This window comes from Scatophagus argus, chromosome 2 (assembly GCF_020382885.2).
Source record: "Scatophagus argus isolate fScaArg1 chromosome 2, fScaArg1.pri, whole genome shotgun sequence".
NCBI classification, from domain to species: domain Eukaryota; kingdom Metazoa; phylum Chordata; class Actinopteri; family Scatophagidae; genus Scatophagus; species Scatophagus argus.
Window position 1 is genome coordinate 71,615 of NC_058494.1, and position 27,281 is coordinate 98,895.

The 27,281-nt window shown below is 42.7% G+C and overlaps 1 protein-coding gene across 2 annotated transcripts in view; it reads left to right on the forward strand.

The window, feature by feature from the left end:
• LOC124064743 (glycine receptor subunit beta-like) overlaps positions 1 to 26,418 on the forward strand; it is a 68,716-nt gene extending 42,298 nt beyond the window's left edge. For both annotated transcript variants that reach the window (XM_046399448.1, XM_046399457.1), the window contains 4 exons: positions 23,842 to 23,909; positions 24,240 to 24,466; positions 25,409 to 25,491; positions 26,249 to 26,418. In XM_046399448.1, the coding sequence (XP_046255404.1) occupies positions 23,842 to 23,909; positions 24,240 to 24,466; positions 25,409 to 25,491; positions 26,249 to 26,391 (521 nt within the window). In that variant the 3' untranslated portion in view covers positions 26,392 to 26,418. The remainder of the gene's footprint in view (positions 1 to 23,841; positions 23,910 to 24,239; positions 24,467 to 25,408; positions 25,492 to 26,248) is intronic.
• The last annotated feature ends 863 nt before the right edge of the window (positions 26,419 to 27,281 follow it).

Here is a 27,281-nt window from a genome sequence, read left to right on the forward strand (position 1 = left end):
GGCCCTTTATCATGTGTAAATGTCCATGGTTGTGGATAGGCTGCGTCCCACAGTCTTCTGTGCAGCTTTCACTACCCTCAGCAGAGCAGCTGCCATGCCACATGGTGATGCAAGTTATGTTTGTTGTAGTAAGTAGAATATGGGGAAGAAATACTCAGTGCTAAAGCTGCTGTTATAGATTGTTCTTTTGGTGGGACAGCAACTTAAAATACAGCACTGTGCTAGCTGATCATGTCTACAGCTTTGTTTGACCTGATAATGATACCCACATATTGGCACACTATAGCATGATTTGTATTTGTTTGCATGGATGAGACAAATTTAAAATGTACATGCATGTGTATGCAGATACACAGCTGATTTGCTTCAGTGCCAATGCAGGAAGGCCAGAATACTGTTTTGAAAGAAATGCAGTACCTTGAAAAGGAGTTAGTTCAAAAAACCCTGAAAATTACAAGAGCAAAGGTAGCAGAGAACAGCTAGACATGGATACCATGAAGGTGATAGTATAATCCAGCAGCTGGAATGAGAGGACTGGTCCTTAAATAGCAGCAGCACTGACTGGGATGATTGACCTTGATGAGTAACAGGTGTGTAGGAGAAAAGGTGACTGGAGGAACATAAGGCCTGTATGTTCCTATATCCCATCCTATATGTTATCCTAGATACATAGATAAACTTTATTGATCCCAGGCTAGGAAATTACAGTGCAGCAACAGCAATACACACAATAAGCTATACAAAATGTTAAAAATAGCAATATAAAAAAGTGGCAATATTTCTTCTATCTATTGCAGTGGTGGTCTTAATTTTTATTAGGTTTTTATGTAAAATTCCACTTGTTTTTATTATTTATTTGTGGTGATGTGAGTGAGTACACCGATATACCGGTGAATTGACCGACAAAGGGAGGGTCCTAGTTGGTGAGTTGACCAAGAACAATGATAGAAGAGCACCTTTTATACAGTTACAATGAGCAAAGATCATATGTATACTGGTTAAAGGAAAGGGAGGTGTAGTATGGCACACACACAGATTTTCAAAATAAAAGCTCCTTTCAATTTACAGGAAGTGGCTGTCACAAAGCTTTTCAAAATAAAAACTTCAAACATGTTTTGAGATCTACCAGGGAATGTTTCCAGCCAGGCAGGCAGGGTCCCGGCAATGGGGTCCCGGCCGGCAGCAGAGTCCCGGCGAGCGCCATTCAAGGCCCATTCAAAATTTTTTGTGAATAAATTTTCTAGTTTTATTTAGTCTTTATCCTTAGCCTTATCTTTCCTTATCCTATATCCTACAGACAGAGAGAGACAAAGAGGACATTTTTCTGTTAGTTTTTCATATTGTTCCAATAATAAATTAGATTTTCCTGTGATCACACACCCACCTCTAACTTGTATTTAAGTGTCTCGATTTCCAGATCTGCCTTTTGGATCTGGCGGTCCAAGTACACCATTTCCTTATCTGTTTTTTTCAATCTGTTATTCTGTATAACTGGTAACTGGAAATCCACATGAATAACATTAAGTCATATTGTTCTACATGTACAATTGTACAGAATTAAATTCTGTTGTTAACTGAAACTCTCACTGTGTTCATTTGTGCTGCAGAATTTGATGGACCCTCTTAATGCTGTCCAGTTACGCTCTGTTATAAAAGGATAACATGTCAGCTTCCATGTCAATATAAATCCATACAAGAATGTCACATGTACATGTACAGCTGATCTAATATGATACCTCTGTAGGCCTTTCTGTGACAGCAGACAAGCATTTTATTCTGTGAACTTTATACTACTATTGATTATGATTTTTGGTGTGTTGAGTTAGAAACAACAGGCTCGAGTTGGGCTGCATGAGGCTCCAATTGGTGGAGACGTCCCTCAGCGTCTATTGGATTCAAGAACAGACATCCTGTCTCTAAAAGAGGCTTCATAAAAAACATTATATAGGTGTGGACATCTTACATGTTATGAAGGCACTTGTGTCCTGGGGGGTGACTGGCTCAGATGAGCTGCCCCCTGGGATTCCCTCAGCCACTGGCCTTCCAGTAGTTTGGCTAAGGGCCATCTCCTCTGCCTCTGTTAACAGGATTCAAGGAGCTTTATTGTCATTTCACACACGTAGAACATGAGTGGAACGAAATTAGTTTCCCCGGTCCCGGTATAAGCCCAATTGCCTAACAAAATAAATATAAATATAAACAACGCTGTATAATATAAAAACAGTAGAATATAAAAAACAGTAGATGATATAAACATCAGTGTAAACAGTATAAACAATAGTGTAAATGACTGACAGGGTAGTGCAAATGACAGTAGTGCAATGGGAAAACATGAGTAGTTTGAGAGTTCTGTGCAAATGGCTGCATTGTGCAATGTTCCATGGGTGGTTGTTGGTGTGTGTGTGTGTGTGGGGGGGGGGTGTGTGTGAGGTATGAGTTTGGCAGCAGGGGCTACAGAGGACCTCCAGAGTTCAACAGTCTCACAGCTTCTGGGAAGAAGCTGTTTCTCAGTCTGGTGGTCCTGCTCTTGATGCGCCGCAGCCTCCTGCCTGAGGGGAGAGGGGCAAACAGTTTGTGTGAGGGGTGGGTGGGGTCCTTCATGATGCAGGAGGCCCTTTTCCTGCATCTAGAGGTGTAAATGTCTGTGGTGGTGGATAGACTGTGTCCCACAGTCTTCTGTGCAGCTTTCACCACCCACTGCAGAGCCTTTTTCTCTGCTGCAGAGCAGCTGCCGTGCCACACAGTGATGCAGGAGCACAGGACGCTCTCCACCACACATCTGTAAAAGGATGTCAGGACTGAACTCCCCAGTCCGGCACGCCTCAGCCTCCTGAGGAAGTAGAGGCGCTGATGTGCCTTCCTGATGAGGCAGGAAGTGTTGTTGCTCCAGGTGAGGTCGTCCGTTATGTGGACGTCCAGGTACCTGAAACTGGAGACCACTTCCACCGCTGTCCCTCCGATGTACAGGGGAGGAAGGGGAGATGTCTGCCCCTTCTGAAGTCCACGATCATCTCCTTGGTCTTTTTCACGTTGATGCAGAGGTTGTTCTCTCTGCACCAACCCTCCAGGCGTTCCACCTCCTGCCTGTAGTCGGCCTCGTCGCTGTTGGCAATGCGTCCAACCACAGCTGTATCATCCGCAAATTTCACGATGAGGCAGCTCGGATGTTGTGCTGAGCAGTCGTGTGTTAGCAGGGTGAACAGGAGGGGGCTCACAGCCCTGGGGAGAGCCGGTGCTGATTGTGATGGGGGAGGAGGAGATATCATGGATCATCACTGTTTGCGGCCTGTCCGTCAGGAAGTCCAGGACCCAATTGCAGAGGGTGGAGCTCAAACCGAGAGCACTGAGCTTGTGGATCAGTGTCTGCGGAATGATTGTGTTAAAGGCAGATGTGAAATCCACAAAGAGAAGGCGGACATAGGAGTCTTTATTCTCTAGGTGGGTGAGAATTGTGTGGACCACAGAAGATATGGCATCCTCTGTGGATCGGTTCTTCCTATATGCATATTGGTGTGGATCCACAGTGACGTCGATGCAGTCTTTGATGCGGGCCATGACCAGTCTCTCAAAGCATTTCATGACTATCGGAGTGAGGGCTACTGGCCGATAGTCATTCAGGCTCGTCACTGTGGAGGTCTTGGGAATGGGGATGATTGTAGCGGTCTTCAGACAGGTGGGGACCGTCGCTTGTTGGAGAGAGGTGTTGAAGATGTCCATCAGTACCTCTGTGAGCTGATGTGCACAGCCCTTCAGCACCCGCCCCGGGATATTATCGGGACCTGCATCTTTGTGTGGGTTTATCCTCTGGAGGGTCCTCCTCACTTCTGCTGAGGTCACGCTGAGGGGCTCTTCACCAGGTGGGGGGGTGAGTCTGGTGCTGAGGGGGGCGTCCGGGTCCTTAAAGCGGGCAAAGAAGTTGTTGAGAGCTTCAGGCAGAGAGGGGTCCCTGGGGCATTGTGCATCTTTGGTGTTATAGTCTGTGATGCACTTAATGCCCCTCCACATGCTCCGTGGATCGTTGGATTCAAAGTGTCCCTGGATCCTCTGGGCGTATGCGGTCTTGGCCCTCTTCACTCCTGCCGTCAGCTCTCTTCTTGCCGCCCTGAGTGCCATTCTATCACCTGACCAAAACGCAGCATCCCTGGCTTTCAGCAGAGACCGGACCTCCGTGTTCAGTCAGGGTTTCTGGTTTGCGTAGGTGGTTACTGTCCTGGTACTGGTAACATCCTCTGCACACTTGTAGATGTAACTGAGGACCGCAGATGTGTAGTCCTCTAGGTCCACCTCTCACTCACGGACAGCTGCTTCCCTGAAGACCTGCCAGTCTGTGCACTGGAAACAGTCCTGTAGTGCAGGGACTGCATCGCTGGGCCACACGGTGATGGTCCTCTGTGTTGGTGTGTGGCGTCTGAGCAGCGGACGGTAGGCAGGAACCAGCATGATGGAGATGTGGTCGGAGAAGCCGAGGTGGGGGTGGGGGACAGCTTTGTATGCGTCTCGTTTGTTTGTGTAAACACAGTCCAGCGTGTTATTTCCCCGTGTTGGTATGGTGATATGCTGGTAGAACTTAGGCAGAGTGTCTGTCAGGTTTACGTGGTTGAAGTCTCCCGCAACCACGTAGAAAGCCTCCGGGTGCTTGTGCTGAAGCGAGCTGATGTTATTGTGTAGCTCCCGTAGCGCTTCGTTAGCATTAGCACCCGGCGCGATGTAAACAGCCATAACAAACACAGCTGTTTGTACACCAACCTTTGTTAACGTAGACGCATAGTCCGCCCCCACGAGCTTTCCCCGACAGCTGGTTGCGGTCCGCTCGGAAGAGAAGCCGGCCGTCGATCTGGAAGGCTGGGTCCGGCATGTTCTCGTTTAGCCATGTTTCCATCAGACAAAGCACTGCACAGTTCCTCATCTCACGTGAAACCCCCAGCCTCAGTCGAAGTAGGTCCATTTTGTTGTCCAGAGAACGAACATTGGACAGGAACAGGGACGGGATCGATGGTCTCCCGGCGTTAGCCTTTAGCCTAGCTAACAGGCCGCCCCGTTTGCCCGTCTTCTGCTTCCGCGCATGCAGCCTGCAGTTAAAACGCAGCCTGCAATTATAAAAATAAAACAGCAGCTTTTTGAAAAGGTAAGTAGGCTATATAAAATGAAAATAAGCCAGTTTAATTTCAATTTCTGTGCATTCTCCTATTTTCTTTAGTTTTCCGCAAATGCCAAGTTAAGTAGCCTAAGTCAGTGCAAATGAGTAAAACAATCCTTTTTAATTCTCCCCCTTATGCAGCATCAGACACAAATAAATAGGCTACAATCGCAAACGAGTAATAAAATAGCCTGCAATTAAAAGGCAGCTTGCTTAAAAAATACAACAAAGTAGAACAGCCGAAATTAATAAAATTAAAATAAGACAGTTAAAGTTCGATTTCTGTGCATTATTCTCTTCTCTTTAGTTTTCTGCAAATGCCAAGTAGCCTAAGTCAGTGAAAGGGTCAAACGCAGCAAAATCCTCTTCTCTTTTCCCCCTCTTATCTCAGCAACAGATACGCACAATACATCCTCGGACCTGAGTGATAAAACACAATAATTGTGTCATTCCAAATATATACTGACAAAAATCAGAAATCCATTCATAAAAACAGCCACTTTGTTACTAAATATGCGCCTATGATGGGATTGTGTTCTCACCTGTTCAATGTGACTTCTGTTTTCGGACATCACTGGACAGCTTCTCAACATCGGGCATGTAAGATGTAACTTTAATCTTCACGCAGGACTGCAAGCTCTCATCTGTGAGGCGGGTGCGGTATTTGGATTTGATGTAGTTCATGTTTGAGAATATCTGCTGTTGTGCACTAATAGGAGCAATTTGGTTATTGGCAAAAGAGTCAATGATTATGGGGAATAATCATTAAAGCAAAAATCAGTGTATGCTTTATACACATAAATATCGGGGCACCACCCTGTCACCAGGGACCAATAGCCAAATTAATTAATGGGAAAACAGTCTCTTAAAATTGTGAAGGATGATTCCGAGCACTGGCTGTCATGAATTCAGCTGTTATTACAAGTACATACACAATAACCACAGACAACGACAAGTTAAACTATAACAGGATTTTTTAACCAGCAACAACCATCCATAGATAAGTATCACTTTGTAATAAACACTATTACAATCTAAGTTTTATCAACACACATTAACTATTCTTCTCCAGCCCCTTCAGCCCCACAGCGGTCCTGGTCAGACATTTCACTTGACTTTGTGACCGGGTTACCGCACTCAGAGGGTAACACCGTAGTACTTACTGTAGTAGACCGTTTCTCCAAGATGGTATGGTTCATTCCTTTACCACGCATTCCCTCTGCCAAAGAGATGGCAGAAGTGCTCATGTCTCATGTTTATCGAGTTTTGGTTTTCCTAGGAATGTCCTGTCTGACTGGGGCCTGCAATTTGTGGCTCAGTTTTGCATGTCTTTCTGCCATGGTGCCACTGTTCATGGGTGCCACTGTTAGTCTGACCTCAGGCCACCATCCTCAAGCTAATAGACAGACAGAGCGGTTAAACCAGGAGTTGGAGAAGGGACTCCACTGTCTGGGTTCCTGAAATCCTGCCTCTTGGAGCAAGTACGTCATGTGGGTGGAGTATGCTCACAACACACTTCCTTGCATGTCCCCTTTCCAGTGTGTTTTTGGTTACCAGCCTCCTCTGTTTCCTGCATTGGAGAGTGAGATCAATGTCCCATCTGCTGTTTCCATATTCCACTGTTGCCATCACATATGGGTTCAGGCCCGTCAGAATCTCCTCAGGGCTTCTCAGAGCCACAAGAAGTTTACTGACAGGAAGAGGACAGCTGCACCTGAGTATCAAGCTGGACAACGGGTGTGGTTATTGACCAGGCACTTGCCTCTTAGGGTAGATTCCCGAAAGTTGGCTCCTCGTTTTGTTGGTTCATTCCATGTGTCAGAGGTTGTTAACCCTGTGACTGTGAGACTCAACCTTCCCAGGTCCCTTCGGGTAAATCCCACCTTTCATGTCAGTGAGATTCAGCCTGTCAGGACCAGTGCCTAATGACCACTGCCATTGAACTGCTCCAGGGGGCCAGTGTTCAAATTGGACCTATGTAATGCCTATGATCTGGTCCACATCAGAAAGGGGGATGAGTGGAAAACAGCTTTCAGTACTCCCACAGGTCATTATGAGTATCTAGTCATGCCATTTGGTTTAACTAATGCCCCAGCTGTTTTCCAGTCCTTGGTGAACGATGTACTTTGTGACATGTTGAACCATTCTGTTTTCGTTTACCTGGATGATATTCTGATCTTCTCCAAGACTATGAAGGAACACATTTGCCATGTAAAAGCTGTCTTGCAGCGGCTTCTGGAAAACTCTCTTTTTGTCAAGGCGGAGAAGTGTGAGTTCCATCAACCCTTGGTGTCATTCCTGGGCTACATTGTTGCTAAGGGGAACTTACAGATGGATCCTGCCGAGGTTGTCAGCCGTGTCAGCTTGGCCCGTCCCTGAGAAAAGGAAACATCTGCAACGCTTTCTGGGATTTGCAAATTTTTATCGAAGGTTCATTCAGGGCTATAGTAGCCTTGCAGCTCCCCTCACGGCTCTCACTTCTCCTAAAGTCGCTTTCTTCTGGACTCCTCCAGCCAGTGAGGCTTTTGAAACTGTTTTACCACTGCCCCTATTCTCCAGTTGCCTGACCCTGAACGTGGAGGTGGATGCCTCTGACATAGGCATGGGAGCCGTTCTGTCTCAACGTTCTGCATCTGACCTAAAGCTACACCCTTCTGCATTCTTCTCTCGTCGTCTGACCCCCTCGGAACAGAACCATGACATTGGTAACCGAGAATTACTGGCAGTCAAACTTGCCTTGGAGGAATGGCGGCACTGGCTAGAGGGCACTAAAGTTCCATTCCTAGTCTGGACAGATCATAAGAACTTGGAATACATTTGTACCAACAAATATTTGAACTCACGTCAAGCTCGATGGTCCCTTTGTTTCACAAGGTTTAATTTTTCTCTATCCTATCGCCCTGGCTCCCGGAATGTTAAGCCTGATGCTCTGTCACGCCAGTTCGTTGAGAACAGTTCCCCTGTGGAGTCCGCACCCCTTTTGCCCCCTTCTTGTTTGGTCGCCCCTCTCTTCTGGGACATTGAGGAGAGGGTGAAAGCTGCTTCCGTGGATCAGCTTGGACCTAGTACTTGCCCACCTGATCAATTGTTTGTACCTGATTTGCTAAGGTCGGAAGTTCTGCAGTGGTCACATTCGTCCAAACTCACCTGTCATCCTGGGGTATCCAGAACCAAGGAGTTCTTGCAACGACGCTTTTGGTAGCCCAACATGGACAAGGATGTACGTGAGTTTGTTAAAGCCTGCCCCACCTGCAACCAACACAAACCATCACATTTTGCTCCTGCCGGGCACCTTCATCCACTTCCCGTACTCAATCGTCCATGGCCCCACATATCTCTGGATTTTGTCACTGGCCTTCCTTCGAGAGGAAGAACCAAGATATGGAAGTTAGCCTTCGCTGCCTTGTGTCATCCAACCCCTCTGTCTGGTCCCAACATTTGCTTTGGGTAGAATATGCTCACAACACCCTCGTCAGTTCGGCCACAGGTCTCTCACCCTTCCAGTGCACTTATGGATACCAGCCCCCTCTGTTCCCTGCTCTGGAGAAGGAGGTTTCCTGCCCCTCAGTGCAAGCCTTCATTCAGCGATGCCAACGAACCTGGGCACAGGCCCGCGACTCCCTCCAACACTCCACCGAACGTTATGCCAAGTCTGCCAACCAGCATCGCTCTCAGGAGATTCAGGACAGCGTGGTTTGGCCTGATGCTCGGGATTTCTCGGATGGCTTTCCTCCCTTTGCCCGTGACATAGAGGGATCTACTTCACCTGAATATTAGCCCTTTGCCTGCCTCCTCCCTTATCTGTTTTGGGATGTCAGGAGCCGTCCCTTGAGGGGGGGGGTTGTCCTGATCTGCTGTCCATAAGTCACTAATTTTTCTGTTTTCCCCTGTATGCTTCATCCTTCAGCTCATTATCACCTCAGTCAGCCTCACTGCTCTCAGCCTGTTCTCCACACAGGTTACAAAGGCAACCCCTGTCCATCTCTCATTGCCAGATTGTCCCTCTGCTCTGCATGACACTCCAGCTCAGTAAACCAGTTTGCCTTGCCAGTCGTTACCCTCTCTGATTTTTTCCCTTCGTTTTTTGAAGAAGGTGTTTTTTGTTGTGACTTTATTTTTTGCTGAAGAGGTTTTTGTTCTTGGACTTTTTGTTGAGGTTTTTGAAAGAAGGATTTTTTCGTTGTGGTTAAAGTTTTGCTGAAACGGATTCTTTTGTTGTTTAACCTTTCAGTGGACTCCATTGACCAGCCCCGCTCCCTGATGGACATTACTGCCTCAGCAAAACCTCCTGAAGTAACTAATAAAGTTTTTTTGCTCCTTACTGACCTAGTCCTGTGTGTTGCGTTTGGGTCCATATACTCCTGGGTTTCAGTATTAGTCTGTGCAGATCAGTAATGAGACATCAGTAATAGATAATTAATAAGTAAAGTAATATGGGTTATTTTTTGTTGCCTTTATTTACAGATGTTCCCTAAACACCTTGCAAGCAGACAGTTGATTGGCACTTTCTCTGCAGCTGCACACCGCAACTGGAGAACATGTAAGTTAGGCAGTTGTGTAAGGCAGAAGCTCAGTTAGGTTTGTGAGGTTTGTGTCAGAAGCGGCTTGTGATTGGAGGGTCGCCGATTCGATTCCCCCACCGGACGGGCAGGAAAAATTTGGATGTGGTGGAGTGATTAATGCGAAAAAATGACCCCCCCTCATTAGCCGGCTGATGTGCCCTTGAGCAAGGCACTTGACCCCCCAATATGCTCCCCGGGTGCTTGATACTGCCCACTGCTCCTGTGTGTGTTTCACTGCATGTAATTTGCCGGGTGTTGCATGTGTGTGTTCAACTAAGGATCGGATAAATGCAGTAGTCAAATTCATTATGTGTATGTAAAAAAATATATATACTGCCAATAAAGCTGATTCTATTCTTCTATCTTTCCACCTGTTGTCTATTCCATTTGCACAACAGCATGTGTAATTAATTGACTGTCAATCAGTGTTGCTTCCTAAGTGGACAGTTTGATTTCACAGAAGTGTGATTGACTTGGAGCTACATTGTATTGTTTAAGTGTTCCCTTTATTTTTTTGAGCAGTGTATAATTACATGTCATCTGCACACCAATGAAAATTTATGGAATGTTTCCTAATAATTATCACAAATGGGGGTCTTGGCTGACGCAGAAAAAGCTGAGCCCCGATGCAGAGTCAAAAAGGGCTGGCAGGGGAGGCAGAGGTCCGAGCAATAGTCTTTATTTTCAAAAATCAAACAAATTAAACAGAACAGGCTTACACTTACTGTGACTAGGGATCTAAGAAAAAAACTGTCAAAAACTTCAGGCATGGCATGGCATGGCATGGCATGGCATAGCAAGACAACAGATTACCTGGCTTAAACAGCAGACTTACAAAAACGCTCTAACAAAGGCAACTGGGAACACGAGGACTAAATAGACAAGACAACGAGACACAGGTGACACACATTAGAAGGGAGAAAGCAATCAGGAAAACAAAAAGCAAAGCTACATGAAAACAGGGCACACAGGGGAAGAGACGCTTTCAAAATAAAACAGGACAGGACATAACTTGGACTGAAATCAAGAGACAAAGCATAACAAATAACACCAGGCATGACAATAATATTGCTAATGGGAAGCATGTATAAAGTGAATAGTAAGATAGAATAGTCAAGCACAGACCATGGGGAACTGTGTAACTAACTTTTGTGTGTATGGAGGATTTATAATTTACAAGAACAAACTGAGTTTGATCTGTTAAATGGGACTGAAACTAACTTAATGTAGTTCAAATCGTTTCAATCTATGTAATAAAATGGTCAGTGGTGACAAATGTAGCACTAAGGTCAAACAGTACGAGTACAGAGACAAGTCTCTCATCCGATACAGTCAGCAGAAGGTTATTTGTGATGATGAGCTCTAAAACCAGACTGGAAATCCTCATAAAAGCTATTATTGACTAGAAGGTATCATAGCTGATTGGCAACTGCTATCTTCAAGGATCTTAGAGAGAAAGGAAAAGATGTAGGTCTGTAGTTGCGCAAAACCTCTGGATCAAGAGTGTGCTTTTTAAGGAGAGGTTTGACTACAGCTACTCTAAAAGACTCAATCTATGTTCTTCAGTTAATGTTGAGTAAAAAGTTGCTGTTGCATTCCATAGGACCTTCCTCTATGATTACAGGCTATCTTACCAAATTTGGTGGAAGACCATTTCTTTTCAAATAGTTTTCAAAGAGTTTTGCTTTCACTTCCAGATCTGGGAGTTATAACATGGTGCTAATCTCTTTTGCTTTGGGGGGAGTGGATTCATTTAAGCAAAATATTCTTCAGCATGAAGGCAGGTTTTTGCAAGACAAAATAAATCTGTATCATAATTGATAGTAAGTCAATTACTAGTACAGTCTTAGATGACAGAGATCTAGTGTTTAAGAGTCCACATTTAATTTCACATTTAATTTTTTTGAACTGGGGTGTTGTAGGCGTTGACTTTTAAATTTTTCCTTTTTTTGTTTAATGTAAAATTCTTCCTGTATGTAATTTATTTTGTTTAGGTGGTCAGGGGACAGACAAAGTCTCTTTAGGATTTGGGGTTGGTAACTGCTCTAATAGAAGTGCAGAGAGTGTTCTCAACCTTGGGTTGTCATGGTTTTGGTTTGTTAGGAAACTATGTCAAATTTCTAGATATGAGAGCTGCTCCATCCAAAGTGGGATAAATGTTGTCTTTCCTAATTGGACCGGATTTTCCCTATCAAGTCTGCCACTTATCTTAAAAGCCCATATCATTTGCTGTACACCACCTCAACAGACAACAGTTGAATGATGACACGCGGCTAAACATGTCGTCACTGGTCAGACTGGGCAGGGGTCTATGGAAACTATGGAGTCTGACTTAGTTTTTGCAAATGTACACACCAATTTAACATTAATTTTAGTGACCTCTGACTAGCACAGCCAGTGTCATTACTGCCGACATGTATTACAACCCTTGTGCTTATCCTTAGCCAGCAGGTTTAAATATGACTCAACGTCGACCGCGCTGCCGCTAAGACTGCATTTAATTACGATCACCACCATCGTTAAGTTCGCGTTTCTCACTATAGAGCTGCCAATTACCAGAGTGGGCTGCTCAGCAGGTGTGTCGCTGAGGGGGAGAACTGGTTAGAGGCGGGCTAGGAAAAGCTATGCTAGGTTGTTCCACACCAGCTACTTTGGAGCAGTTAATGGTTTGGTTTCTATGATGCAGAGCTGCATTTCCAATTCTCCAAGTCTCCTCTCCATCCCAGCAAATAAACGACAGTTATTACATGTACCAGTATCACTTAAGGAGAAAGAGTAATAACTAAATATTTGACATTCCGAGCATGAAAGAGCACTGGACTGAGTTATTGCACCATTGATATTGTATTCTTTTGTTCTGGTCAGTGATTTTGACTGTTTTGTTGTTTTGATTGATTGTTGACACTGTAAAAATTGAACTACTGAAGATTAAGTTGAATCGGGCAGTGAAGAATCAGAATCAGCTTTCTGACGAAAAAAATGTACGGCATGTCCGCATTCCTCCGTAGCAAGTAATGTGTTGGGTATTTATAGGACCATCAGTCAAACTGATGTGTGCACATCAATATCAGATTACTGTTTGCCCATGATTTATCTTGATTTCAATATAAATGCGAACCAAAAGCTTTTGTTAGTGTAATGTGTTAAGTGGAGATGTAGAATAGCCTGCAATCAAGTTTGGTGGGACATAAAAATGAGAATGGAAAATTGTAAATAACACCATGTCATTGGAGTGCACAGTAAAAAAATGCTCCTGGAAAAAACAAATTTTGGAGATACGTTTTTTTTCACAACACCCAGCAAATTACATGCAGTGAACACCCTGACGCTGCCACTGTCAGGCGCCCGGGGAGCAAATTGGGGGTTAAGTGCCTTGCTCATGGGCACATCAGCTGGCTAATTTTTTGGGGGGGTATTTTCTTATTATTCACTCCACCACACCCAAATTTTCCCTGCGCGTCTGGTGGGGGATTGCAGCACAACAGATAGACAAAATGACAAATTTGTGAGCAACTGCAATTAGCATAAGAGTAGGAGTAATCTGTTATGTTGAGACATGGTATTGAACTAAATGCCAGTGAAATAATTTCTTTAAATTTAGCTAGAGGACTAGCAGATATTTACATATATATTTAGCAGATTTCAATTGTAGGATTTTCCTTTTTTCCAAGTGACTTATAGTCAAGTTATGGAAATTAAAAATATATTCAGTAATGGTTGAATAATAATAATAATAATTTAAATGCCATTACAGTGCAAAGAATAAACAACTTTGAGATTAGAGATAAAGTAAATAAAATGAGGATTATGGGTGCTTCAGCCAAACAAATGTGGGTTCAAAAGCATAGCAGGTAATTAATTGCCAGACCTGCAATAATACATGTGTAGTAATAATTGTGCAATAATCTCATGTAACACTACTACTAGGATCAGTACTTACATACTTAGTCCCTGAAACAAATCTGTACAATAATTAATCCATCCAATAATCATAACTTGAGGGACTCTAGTGTAAATAGTCTTTTTCTTTTCTGTACTGTGTACAGCTGCAGGTACTTGTTTCCTGTGTATTTATTCTTTTTGAATGCACATCATTTCCTTATCCTTGCATGCTTTGCACCCTCTATATCCTGTTTGCTGCTGTAACACTGTAATTTCCCAGTTATGTGACTAATAAAGGATTATCTTATCGTATCTTATCTATCACGCAGAACAAAAACAGGAGAAGTGACTTAAGCTATAGAACAGCAAAGTATGCTACCAGTAATACAAAACAACAGGAAGTAATGTAATATGCTTACTGTAGCACATACCACCTACTGCAGTGGATGTTAATGGATGAACTTCATATGATTTAGATTGTGACATTGCATTTTTTTGCTCAATGCAACAGATTTATTTATTATTATAGGTGGCTCAGGTTTTTCTTTCACCCGCAATCAAGCATCACTTATTGTAAATACCACATTGTCTTTTTTTTTTTTTTTAGCAATACATTGTTCACTTTTGCTTTGATTTCCATGTCTTGCTTTTGTTTTGTGTTGCATTACTTCACTCCTAGACTGGTGCTTAATAGTGTTGTGCACTAGTAGGAGTAATTTGGTTATTGGCAGAAGAATCAATGATTATGGGGAATAATCATTAAAGCAAAATCAGTGTATGCTTTATACACGTAAAAACTGGGGCACCACCCTGTCACCAGGGACCAATAGCCAAATTAATAAATAGGAAATAACAGTCTAAAAATTGTGATGATTCCGAGCACTGACTGTCATGAATCCAGCTGTTATTACAAGTACATTCACAATAACCACAGACAACGACAGGTTTAACTATAACAGGATTTATTAACCAGCAACAACCATCCACAGATAAGTATCACTTTGTAATAAACACCATTATAATCTAAGTTTTATCTATACACATTAACTAAAGATAGCACAGGTACAGCAGCAAGAGTATATCTATACATGGGTGTGCATATATACAGGAGTGTAGGAGTGTGTGTGTGTGTGTGTGTGTGTGTGTGTGTGTGTGAGAGAGAGAGAGAGAGAGAGAGAGAGAGAGAGAGAGAGAGAGAGAGAGAGAGAGAGAGAGAGAGAGAGAGATGGAGACGGAGACGGAGACGGAGACCAAGACGACGGAGGGATGACGCGCGGGGGGGGGGGGGGGGTATGTGTCCCTTGAAGCCAAGATGGCGGGTCGTTGCCTGAGTGACGAGACTACAAACAAGATGGCGAATGACAACATGAGTGGGAAAACTACAAACAAGATGGCGAATGGCCACGTGAGGGGAAACTACAAGCAAGATGGCAAATTACCACATGAGGGAAAATCAGCACACAAAATGGTGAACAACCACACAAATGGTGACTCAGCACACAAAGCAGCAAATGAACACACGAGTGATGACTCAGCAAAACCAAGATGGCTACAGAAGAACACGCCGGGCGTATTATTCAGAGCCAAGGTAGTGATAACCGACGTGATGTGGCTTACGTGTACACAGAAGAGAACAATGGGCGAAAGCCTTTGGGCGCCACGTACCACTTTGTTACGGTTCGTGAACGTATGCTTGGACTTTCGCCTCACTGTTCAGAAAGAAGAGTGTGAGGAAGAAAGATAGGAATGAAAAGAGCAGAAAACACAACCCAATAAAAAAATCCACTCCAATTCTTTGGAGTCCTGCGTATCACCACACAATAGCGGAGTCAGTAAACCGGAGCTCATCAGCTATTGGTCCTTTAACTGGTGACACGCGGTCTCGCTGAACTGAGCAGTGACCGGTTAGAACTGTTGGTCCTCTGTCTAGGGTCTCCACCCTGTGGGCAGAATGATTGGCATGCCCAGGGACCTGGTCCCACTTGCATCTGGGCACGAGGCATCTCCCAGTGTCACCTCTGCAGTGGCGGACGGCTGGATCTCCAGTACCCTGGCACTGCTGTCAGTTGTCCTGCTTGGGCGTACTCGTATTTCCCATGCCAGCTGCGCGTACGGCCTTATCTCCTGCATATTGAGGTTGTTAGTGCGGCAGTGCATGGTCACCCCGTAGCGTACGCTCTCATGCAGGTTATGGAGGAAGAGAGATTTGAAAGCATGCTCTTCCTCTAATCCAGGTGCATTACGCCCTTTGAAATATGCTGCCCTGAGACGTCTGTAATACTCCCAGGGCGGCTCAAGTTTCTTCAGCATGACAGCAAAAGCATCAAAAGTGGCGGAAGCATGGTCTGTATAGTGGAAGTATTCCTCCCGCAGGGCCTGGCAGAGCACTGAGCAGTGGTCTCTGGTTCTTGGTGGGAGAGTCTCCATGAAGACACGGACGCTTCCAGATAAAGCGAAGTTTCTCCATGCAGACGCATGGGGGAAGATCAAGGAGACAGTGATCTACCTCCCTCAAGTAGTCATCGATGGATGAGTCTTGGTTCCTGGGGTCAAAGCACTCTATGTCCCTCGCAAGGGATTCAAGCTGACGTGTGCACAGACCCTGTTGGTAGTAGGTGCTGGCGTCATCAGAGTCATCTGAGGATTCTGGATTCCTCAAGTCCTGGGGGGAAAGACCGTGACTCCTCCTTCGTTGCGGAGAAGGGGGTCGGTAAAAGTGAGGGCGCGAGCGGCGCCCTAGATATGACACGTTGGCCGATGTGGGCCCAAAGTCCCTGTCTTCTCTCAAGGAATATTGCTGATGTCCACCTTTCTCCAGGGAGGTTCTTCCTTTGGCAAAGTCAGATATTTAGTGCTGGAGAGCTGATGAAGTTGCACTTTTTGTGCATGAGGCATTCCCATGCCTATGGTGGGACAGGGGCTGCATCTGGGTCAGAACCAGTATTAGACGGATCAAGGCTGTCTTCACCTGATCCTCTGTTGTTTGGAGCTGCAAATTTAAATAAGGACAATCCTGCTGGATGGTCTCATTTTCCTCCTTAACTTCAAACAACTGATCCCTAACCTTAACCTCTTGTTGTAGGATCAAGTTTTTGTGTTGCTCAGCATGATAGCTGGTCTGCAACACTGTAAGCTGCTCCATATGCTCTGCAGCTTGTAACTGGGCTTTACGGTGATAAAGCAATGTTACCTGACTGAGCATCTGAGAAATGAGGGACAAGTGACCGCTTCTTGTATTATCCTATTATCCTATACTTCCTGTATGTTACAGGTGCTAGCATTGTAGCTGTTCAGGTCACTCATGTCATTTACTGCCAATTTCATGAGGTCAGTGACTGTGGCCTGCAGGTCCAGGTCATCTGCCTCATCAGCCTCTAGCTCCTGGGGGGTGGGAATCCCTACTGCTCATTTTGTCTTTCCACTGAACAGACAAAACAAAAACCACAAAACTGCTACGCTGAGCAAGTTTAAGTTGCACAGGTGGGCTTCAACCTGTGGCTTACAAAACCTACACAAATCAACAATGTGTTAGGCTAACTATGGCTGCTAAGTAGTTGTAACTGAGGTTACACAGTAGCACTATACCTTATGCTAAAGGGTTAGCGCACTTCAAAACAGGACTCACAGTATAAGAAAAGAAAGAAAAACACAGTCTGTGTTCTGCTATTTAATCTATGTAATCAGCCTATCCACTCTATGGCACCTCTTAGTGCAAACACAACACCACATGTTACAGCCCCATTGAGGTGGAAGCTAGGGGAATGCTGGTGGCTGTAACACCTCAACCAAACAATTTGAAGGAGTCCTTGTGGTGGAGAAAAGTAAAACTGCTTTTATTTTCATTCACCAAATACAACTGGAACAACAGAAATAAACTCTAAACAAATGTGGGGGAGAATTGGGAGTGAGTGGTTGTGCCAAAAGAATCGAAAACAGTACAAAAAAACTAGGCCTAACTACACTTAACTGCTAAGAACAAAAGAACAAACAAAAGGCCTACCTGTCTCTGATCTAAAAAAAAGACTTAAATAAATTAAATACAGCGGGTGGCACCAACCAATAACCCTAGTGTGCATTAACAAAGAACCACTATGTGCTGCACAAATGTATAGGGTACCCCAAACTCACCTACTCTACCAAAAATCTCCCACCACATACTTTTACCTTTAGTTTTTTCTGCTTGACAAACACAGACCAATCCAGAGAGCGAGAGAGAGAGCGCAGACAGGTGTGCTGGCCTATATATAACCATGTCCCTGAATGATGATTGGCTAGATGTAAGTTCCAATGAACCAATCAGCAGGGCAGCCCGGCAGCACAGGTGGATCCACTCACAGCTGATAACTGTGGAACACAACAGGGAACAAGAGACACACACAAACCTGCCTGCATGTAACACCACACAACACAACACAACCAATACTCTTAGTACCCGTAATTAATAGTTAACAATTAAAAATGGAGGGGGCAGCTTCTTCACTCTAATTCTGAGAAAAAGAGGAAAATAAGGAGAATAAAAGAAAAAAAAACAAAAGAAATTCTCTAAACTGTCAATAGCAGGTTACTGTGATTATACTGTAACACAGCTGGAATTAGACAACCTCACATCAGAATCAGAATTCATTTATTTATCCCTGAAGGGAAATTCTTTTTCGTACAGACATTGCACTTGCAGTATTCCTGACCAAGAAAGAAAAGTGAAGAGTACAAAACAAGATAAGTATAAATCTAAAATCTAAAAGTACAGGTGGTCATGGAGCGGAATACAAGCATTGGCCCCTGTGGCCCTGCTACTTCCACCATGGGTATCATCAGGCCAGATGGGTACAGGATCGCTAACTCTGCCATAGGCATGCCATATCTTTGTCCCGTTCAAGTGTGTGTGGGTGTCACCAGTGGGTTCACTGCTGATAGAACAGTTCTCAATGTTTTCGGTTTCACGCCGGGCGATGGATCCCTTTGGGAACACCTCCTGTGCTGGCGGCGTCTAGGCGGCTGCTGCTGCGTGCTGGGCTGCAGCGGCTTGCGGCTGTTGAGCTTGTGGAGGTGGAGCATACAGTAGGGGAGCAGCTGAGTAGGAGTCAAGGTCCAGGTCAACCTTTACCAACTGTGGAAGAGATGGATACAAGGCAGAACACTGAGAAGCACTGTCTGTTCTTTTCATGTCAGCTTGATTTATACACACATTAGATAGCAGTTTACTTGTTTGTTTTCTGTCTCTGCGTTCTGCTTCCCTTTCTCAAGCATTAAATGCTTCTTTTATGCTGCTCCATGTGTTTTAAATCCTTAATCAATACCTTTTTCCCTTTTTTAAAATCTTTTTCTCTTTTTTATTTAATTGTTCTTCAAGCAAGGCTATTTCTTTAAACCCAAGAGAACCCCAGCTTTGGAAACCCCATTTCTTCATACCACTGTGGCATAAACTTAATTGTTTTTTTCCCATATTTATCATGTATGCATTTCTCAGTTGGCTACACAGACTCATATTCTTTACTGCCTTAGACCCCATCTCCACACGAGTGTCCCCGGTGTTACTACGTGTCACTTTATGTAAAATGCCGGTATTTTACACTGTCTCCTTGAGACAAATAGGCCCCTACCTATACAGTATTCCCAGAATACTCCCTGATCCCGTAGTTGGATCTATACCTATTATGGTCTTTCTTCTTAGAGACACTAGGAAGGTTCCAGACCTCCCCCCTTGGTATTCTTTACCCCAGCAGCGCCGCGGTCTGAATATGACTGGAATTAACTGTCTCTGAACAAAATCCTCTTCTGTCTGACCATTGTTTAATAACTTTTGAGTTTATATTATTTGATTTCATACCACCAAGAAAAAACTCCTACACTAGATACCTGTCTGATAGTGCTGTGGCTAAATTTAAAGAAACAGTTCTATTGTCATTAACTTCAGTATCATGTCCCCATACGAGTGAACAATACAATAATCCCTCTGAAATCGACCATTTCGTGAACAGTGCTGCAAGTTTACTAAGGACAACTTTAGACTCTGTTGCTCCGCTAAAAAAGAAACTCATAAAGCAAAAGAAACTTGCACCCTGGTATAATACAGAGGTTCGCAAATTAAAGCAAAATGTGCAAAAGCTTGAGAGGAAATGGCGTTCCTCCAAACTTATTGAATCTCGCTCAATCTGGCAAGACAGTCTTAGATTATATAGAAAGGCCCTACAGACTGCCAGAGCAGCCTATTACTCAAAATTAATTGAGGATAACAAGCATAATCCCAGGTTTCTCTTCAGCACTGTAGCCAGGCTGACAGAGAGCCATAGTGCTATCGAGCCTTGTATCCCTGTGACCCTTAGCAGCAATGACTTTATAACCTTTTTTAACGACAAGATCTTAATCATTAGAGACAAAATTCAGCACCTACTGACCTCAGCTGATCCTGATGTAACATCAAACACTAGTGTCTTAGAACCAACAATAGAAACAGATAATCATCTTGACTGCTTCTCACCTATTGATCCCCATCAGCTATACTCACTCGTATATTCATCCAAGCCAACAACATGCCTCTTAGACCCCATCCCTACCAAACTTCTCAAAGAAGCTTTACCGTTACTTAGCACCTATCTATTAGACATGATCAATCTGTCCCTGATAACAGGCTATGTACCCCAGTCCTTTAAAGTAGCTGTAGTCAAACCTCTCCTTAAAAAACACACACTTGATCCAGAGGTTTTAAGCAACTATAGACCAAATATCTAATCTTCCATTTCTTTCCAAGATCCTTGAAAGAACAGTCGCCAATCAGTTATACGACTTTCTTCAAAATAATAACTTATTTGAAACTTTTCAATCTGGCTTTAGAGCTCATCATAGCACAGAAACAGCATTGGTCAGAGTCACAAATGACCTCCTCCTGGCATCAGACAAGGGATTTATCTCTGTTCTTGTACTGTTAGACCTTAGTGCTGCATTTGACACCATTGACCACTCTATATTACTGCACAGATTGGAACACCTAATTGGCATCAAAGGAACTGCATTAAGCTGGTTTCAGTCGTATTTATCAGATCGATTTCAGTTTGTTCATGTTAATGATAAATCATCCACACTCACAAAGGTTAGTCATGGAGTTCCCCAAGGCTCTGTCCTTGGGCCAATATTATTCAGCCTGTATATGCTCCCCATTGGTGATATTATTAGATGCAGAAAAATTAGTCCATGCATTCATTACCTCTAGACTGGATTACTGTAACTCCCTTCTATCAGGCTGCCCCAGTAAATCCATAAAGACTCTTCAGCTAATCCAGAATGCTGCAGCACGACTACTGACAAGAACCAGCATGAGAGACCATATTTCTCCTGTTCTGGCTTCTCTACATTGGCTACCTGTAAAATTCAGGATAGATTTTAAAATTCTCCTCCTCACTTATAAAGCCCTGAACGGTCAGGCACCACCCTATCTTAAAGAATTAATAGTACCCTATTATCCCACCAGAACTTTGCGTTCCCAAAATGCAGGGCTACTTGTGGTTCCTAGAGTCCTCAAAAGTAGATTGGGAACCAGAGCCTTTAGTTATCAAGCTCCTCTACTATGGAACCATCTTCCGGTTTCGGTCCGGGAGGCGGACACCCTCTCTATATTTAAGAGTAGACTTTCTTAAACTTTCGTAAACTTTCTTCTTTGATAAAGCTTATAGTTAGGGCTGGCCTAGGCCGGCCCCTAGTTATGCTGCTATAGGCTTAGACTGCCGGGGGCCCTCCCATGACGCACTGAGCTCTTTCTTCCTCTCCCTCTCCTTCTGCACACATTCATGTCCCATTAATGCATATTACTAACTTAACTTCTTCCCTGGAGTCCCTGTGCTTTCTTGTCCCGCAGATTCCTAGCGATCATGACTGGACCTCCTGCTGCGGTCCTGCTGTCGTCCTGCTCAAAACCTACTGCAATTACTACTGTTTAGTCATAATCTGATTTAAATCTATTACGACTCTGTACAGCTACTACCATTATTGTTACTACCATTGTTATCAAAATCACCATAATACCTTCTGTATACTTCAATGTCATTATCATTATCTACATTCCGATACTTCTGGCATTATTACTGCTGCTATGCATCTCTGCTTGTGTGCTCCTTCCCTCTGCCTCTCTCCCTTGCTCTCTCTCTTGCTCTCCTGCTCTCTCTCTCTCTCTCTCCTGCTCTCTCAACCCAACCGGTCAAGGCAGATGGCCGCCCATCTTGAGCCGGGGTCTGCTCCGAGGTTTCTGCCTTCTAAAAGGCAGTTTTTCCTCGCCACTGTCGCCAAGTGCTTGCTCAAGGGGGAATGTTGGGCTCTCTCTATTTTACAATTTAATTAAAGAGTTTGGTCTAGGCCTGCTCAAATTGGAAAGTGTCATGAGATAACTTTTGTTGTGAATTGGCGCTATATAAATAAACTGAATTGAATTGAATTGAATTGAATCCTTGAACACTAACCAAAGAGAAATGCACACTATGATAATCTCCTTTTTTAAAAAATTTTTTTTCTTAACTCACTCGACAACGTGGTCATTGTTCGCTTTGATCTCAGCGGTGATGATCCTCCTGCCCCAAGTTCAGTCAGTTCTCGTTTTCTCTGAATGAGACAAGGTTTGAAACCGAATCTCTATATACAGAGGAGGCAACACACAGAACCACACGGCAGTTTCAGAGTTGTGCCCCACTGATTGAAGACTTCATCTCATTTTTATACTTTCTGATGTGCCTTTGGTCCTTTGTTTGGAGCTTCACAAACATTCCTTTATAGATTGATGAAAAACCGTCGGGTACAATAAAAAGGCAGTGACCCATTTCAGGAACTTAGGACTGGGTGTAATCTCCTGTGGGATCAGGATGTTATCCTGCCCTCTGCTTTACCCAGAAAGTTATTTATGATGTGGCTATAGCAGTTGGTTAAGCAGGTCATTGTTTGATCACTATATCAGTACACAACTAAGGCAACAGACTAATTACATCAAGTTAACATTATCGCATTGTTACTGCAAAGCATACAAAATTACCATCACATTACCCTAGCTTCAGCAAAAGTGAAATTATGTATCTTCAATCAAAAAAATGTATTGAAACAAAAACATATAATTAAAAAAAAAAAAAAAGAAAAAAAAAAAGGGGGCAGCCGTGGCCTAGAGGTTGGAGAAGCGGCTTGTGATCGGAAGGTCGCTGATTCAATTCCCCCACCAGACGGGCAGGAAAAATTTGAGTGTGGTGGAGTGATAATGTCCCCACCCCCCATTAGCCGGCTGATGTGCCCTTGAGCAAGGCACTTAACCCCCCAATATATGCTTTGCGGGCGCTTGATGCAGCCCACTGCTCCTGTGTGTTTCACTGCATGTTGCATGTGTGTGTGTTTCAATCAGTGATGGGTTAAATGCAGAGAAGTAATTTCCCAGCTTGGGATTAATAAAGTAACTTTAAAAAAAAATTTTAAAAATAAAAAATAAACAGGGAGAAGTGACTTGTCAATGTAACAGATCTACCGCAGTTACTATTTAATAATAGTAATAAGTAAATATAGTAAATATCCTTCCTGTTGGTTGAACAAGAGACATACAAGTAAACAAATACTCAACAGTAGTTGTTCTCCAAGGAAAAGATAAAATGAAGAGATGATGGGACAAAGAAAGATATAGAGAGAAGATGCAGAATAAGAAACAGACAGAACATGAGGAACATGTGTGGTTGATTTGCTCTGTGAAGCTTCAAGCAACAACCAGATGTCCTTCACCATGACTTATGACTTCATGGCCTCCAGTTTTGCTGCTTAGAACTTTCTTGACAACTGTTCATCCAAGCTTTTTTGCACTTAAATGAGTGTGTACGGTTATCAAAGTTTAACATTAAAAATCAAAATACCTCATGCCTCATTTACCAATGAGAGAAACAGTTAACCCAACTCTATTAAAAAAATACAGCACTTCCATTTGAAACTGAATTTATGTGTTGGTATTTGTCCATTTATTTTTTTACAGTTCTCTCTGCTTCTTTCTAACTCATCACTTTTACTCTGACTGTCAGCTTTGCTGTTATGATACCAGCTGTCTCATTTGTGCTGCCTTTTTTTTTTGCAGTTCTGAAGCAAAACTCTTGCTTGGGCTGTTATTTTTGAGTGGTGCATGCCCATTGGGAAATGCATTTTTGAGTGATAGGGACAGCTCAGAGGCCTGGATGTTCAGTGTATTCCAATGGAATTTCCCTGTTTACACCGATTAGAACAGTCTTTTTGTCTTATGTGTGTATGTGTTTGTTTCAGGTATACCAGTTGAGTCCAGGGTGAACATCTTTATTAACAGCTTTGGGTCGATTCAAGAGACAACTATGGTGACGTATACACATACCACAAACACAATGTTTTTCTTTTTTAAACTATAGTTTTTAAATTCTGAATTCTGAATTTGAATTGCATAGCACAGCTATTGCTAGAAATCACTGGAATTCAGGTGTCCTGACCCTTTCACAGTGGTCAAAACATAACATGGTGATATTAATATTAAATATTAATTAAATATTAATATTAATTAGTAAAATTAGCAGTGTAGTAGTGGCAATAGTGCTAGAAAATGGCAGTAGATAGTAGTGGTAGGAGTAGGAGCAGAAGAGGAACAGCTGCAGATGTGGTGACAATTACTAATACAATGTCTCTGTCTACAGGACTACAGAGTGAATATATTTCTTCGTCAGAGATGGAATGACCCTCGCCTACGACTTCCTACTGATTTTAAGAGTGATGCACTGACTGTTGACCCCAACATGTTCCAGTGCTTGTGGAAACCAGACCTCTTCTTTGCCAATGAGAAAAATGCAAACTTCCATGATGTCACACAAGACAACATTCTGCTCTTTATTTTCAGGAATGGAGATGTCTTGATCAGTATGAGGTATTTACACCCATTTTTGTTTAAAAATATGTTTTATCGATCATCAGGACCCATGAACTTCTCCCATCCATTCTGAATATCAAGCACTACCAGCGACAGAGCCTTTATATTTACTGGCAGCCACTGCCATTTTTTGGTCAGTTGGGGAGTCCACCCCTTTGGTCAAGAATTAAATTAAATTAAGAATTAAATATCTTAACATGATAACTTCAACTTCAAGCTTTATTATCAGTGTATTTTTTACTTACGTGTCTGCATTTAACACATCACTGGTTGAACACACATGCAACACAACACACTACATGCAGTGAACACACACAGGAGCAGTGGGCTGCCATGTCAGGTGTCTGGGGAGCAATTGGGGGGGGGGTTATGTGCCTTGCTCAAGGGCAGCCATTACTAAATGGAGGGACAGCATTGATTGTACACTCCACCCCTCGCCCAAGTTTTCACCTGCTGGTCCAAAGGATGGAACCGGTGACCTTCCAGTCACAAGCTGTTTCCTGTCATGAAATTTCACACACATATTCCTCCCTAATTTCAGATGTTCAACACAATGAGTGTTTAACATAGCATCTAAGCATTGTCATTGTGAACACGTTAGCATGCATTTGGCTCACTGCACCTAAGTCAAGCTTCAAAGAGATGTTTGTAAAGACCACTGCAACACTAGTCTGTATGGAAATACAAACTGATGTTGCAGTGGTGTTGGGAAGATTTGTTAACAACAAGAAACATTTGGATTTACAGGTAAATTGTTTGAAGAATATAAATACATAGAATTCAGACTTTTCACAAAATTTTAATTTGTCTATGGGTCTCTCTGAAGACATACACAGCCCCTGTGATTGTAAACACAATTGAAGACAATAGGGCTACATGAAGAGAGGTTTCGAAAATGGAGCAAGCAAGTGTTGTATTTAAAATTATTTCTGTGTGTAGGCTTTCAGTGACACTGTCTTGTCCCTTGGACCTTACACTCTTCCCAATGGATACACAGCTGTGTAAAATGCAGTTGGAGAGCTGTGAGTACACACACACACACACACACACACACACACACACACGCATACACACACACTCATAAACACTTATGTTTTACTGATGTATATAGTGAAGTTTGCTTTCTTGTCAGTCATTCTCCAATAAATCACCTGCACTTAGGTATTTCGGTCAGAACAGGTTTCATTTTTTCAGTGAACGGTAAATTCAACTCAAGAATAGGACATGTATGCTGTCCTATTCTTCTGCTTACAGTATTTGCTCTTCTCATTTTGTCAATTTACCGACACTGCATGAATACTGCAGAGTGAGGTGAGGTGAGTTTGTGAGGTGCTGTAAATTTATTTTCTCTCTCTTTTTTTTAAAATCTCATTTAAAAATAAAACATATTTTGAGAACTTGTAAGTAACCCAACTTGTTATATATGACCACAAACCACAAAAAACATTTTTCTTAGCATGAGAATTTTCTTGTTTCAAATATATTTAGAATTTGACTTCTGTGTAAAATGTCATCAGTGCAACATTGATGACATGTTTGTTTTGGAATAATAATGAACAACTTGAGCAAAATGTGAAGTAACTTTAGTACAGACTGTTATTAAAATATTTTAGTGTTACTGTTGTGCAGTATGTCATGCAAAGTATACTGTCTGTCATCTGTATGTAGAAATGGGGAAAGTGAGAAATGGGCACACTGAAAAAAAATAGTAGTATACAAGTATAGTGTATACAAAATAAATAATATAGAATACATCATATTTTCATTTTTCTCTTTTAGTTGGCTATACCACCAGTGACCTTGTATTCATGTGGCAGTCTGACCCAGTTCAGATGGATGAAATTGCTCTCCCTCAGTTCGACATCAAACAGGAGGACATAAAATATGGAAACTGCACAAAGTACTACCAAGGAACAGGTTAGTAATTATTAATTAAAAAATGATGATGAAAGCATTAACACTGCCATTATTATGACTACAGCAACTGACCAGTTATAATAACAACAACTACAAAACAAACAGTCATAACTACTTTAAAGGCTACATAATATCGTAAATAAATTATATGCTCAGATAGATAGCTTGTTATCTGTCAATATAGTAACTTCCCAGCCACAGTAAAAATATGCAGTCAGTAATAGAGAAGTAATTTCCCAGCTTGAGATTAATGAAGTAAATAAAATTTAAGAAAAAAAAACTATGTTTAATGTAACACATTTACCATATATAAATTTGTTATTCAGTAAATGTAAACCCTTGTTTTGTTGATAGAGCATTAAACTGTCCCTGCTTGCTTATGAATGTGATAACAGTACAAAGTTCATCAGTGTGATTTCTAATCTTTGATGCAACACTGCAACATTTATTGAGGCTCGATATAAAGGAGAACAGGAAGGTCATCCATACACCAGCCGTGAAAGATGTGAATCTCTTTTGAAGATCTGGTCCCCCATGCCTAGTTTTAAGCCCTTCTGCAGATTATGTCACAGATACAGTGGTATGAAAAAGTATCTGAACCTTTTGGAATTTCTCACGTTTCTGCATAAAATCACCATCAAATGTGATCTGATCTTTGTCAAAATCACACAAATGAAAAAACAGTGTCTGCTTTAAATAAAACCACCCAAACGTTTATAGGTTTTCATATTTTAATGAGAATAGCATGCAAACAATAACAGTAGGGGGAGGAATAAGTAACTGAACCATCACATTTAATATTTTGTGGCCCCCCCTTTGGCAGCAATAACTTCAACCAGACGCTTCCTGTAGCTGCAGATCAGTCTGGCACATCGATCAGGGCTAATCTTGGCCC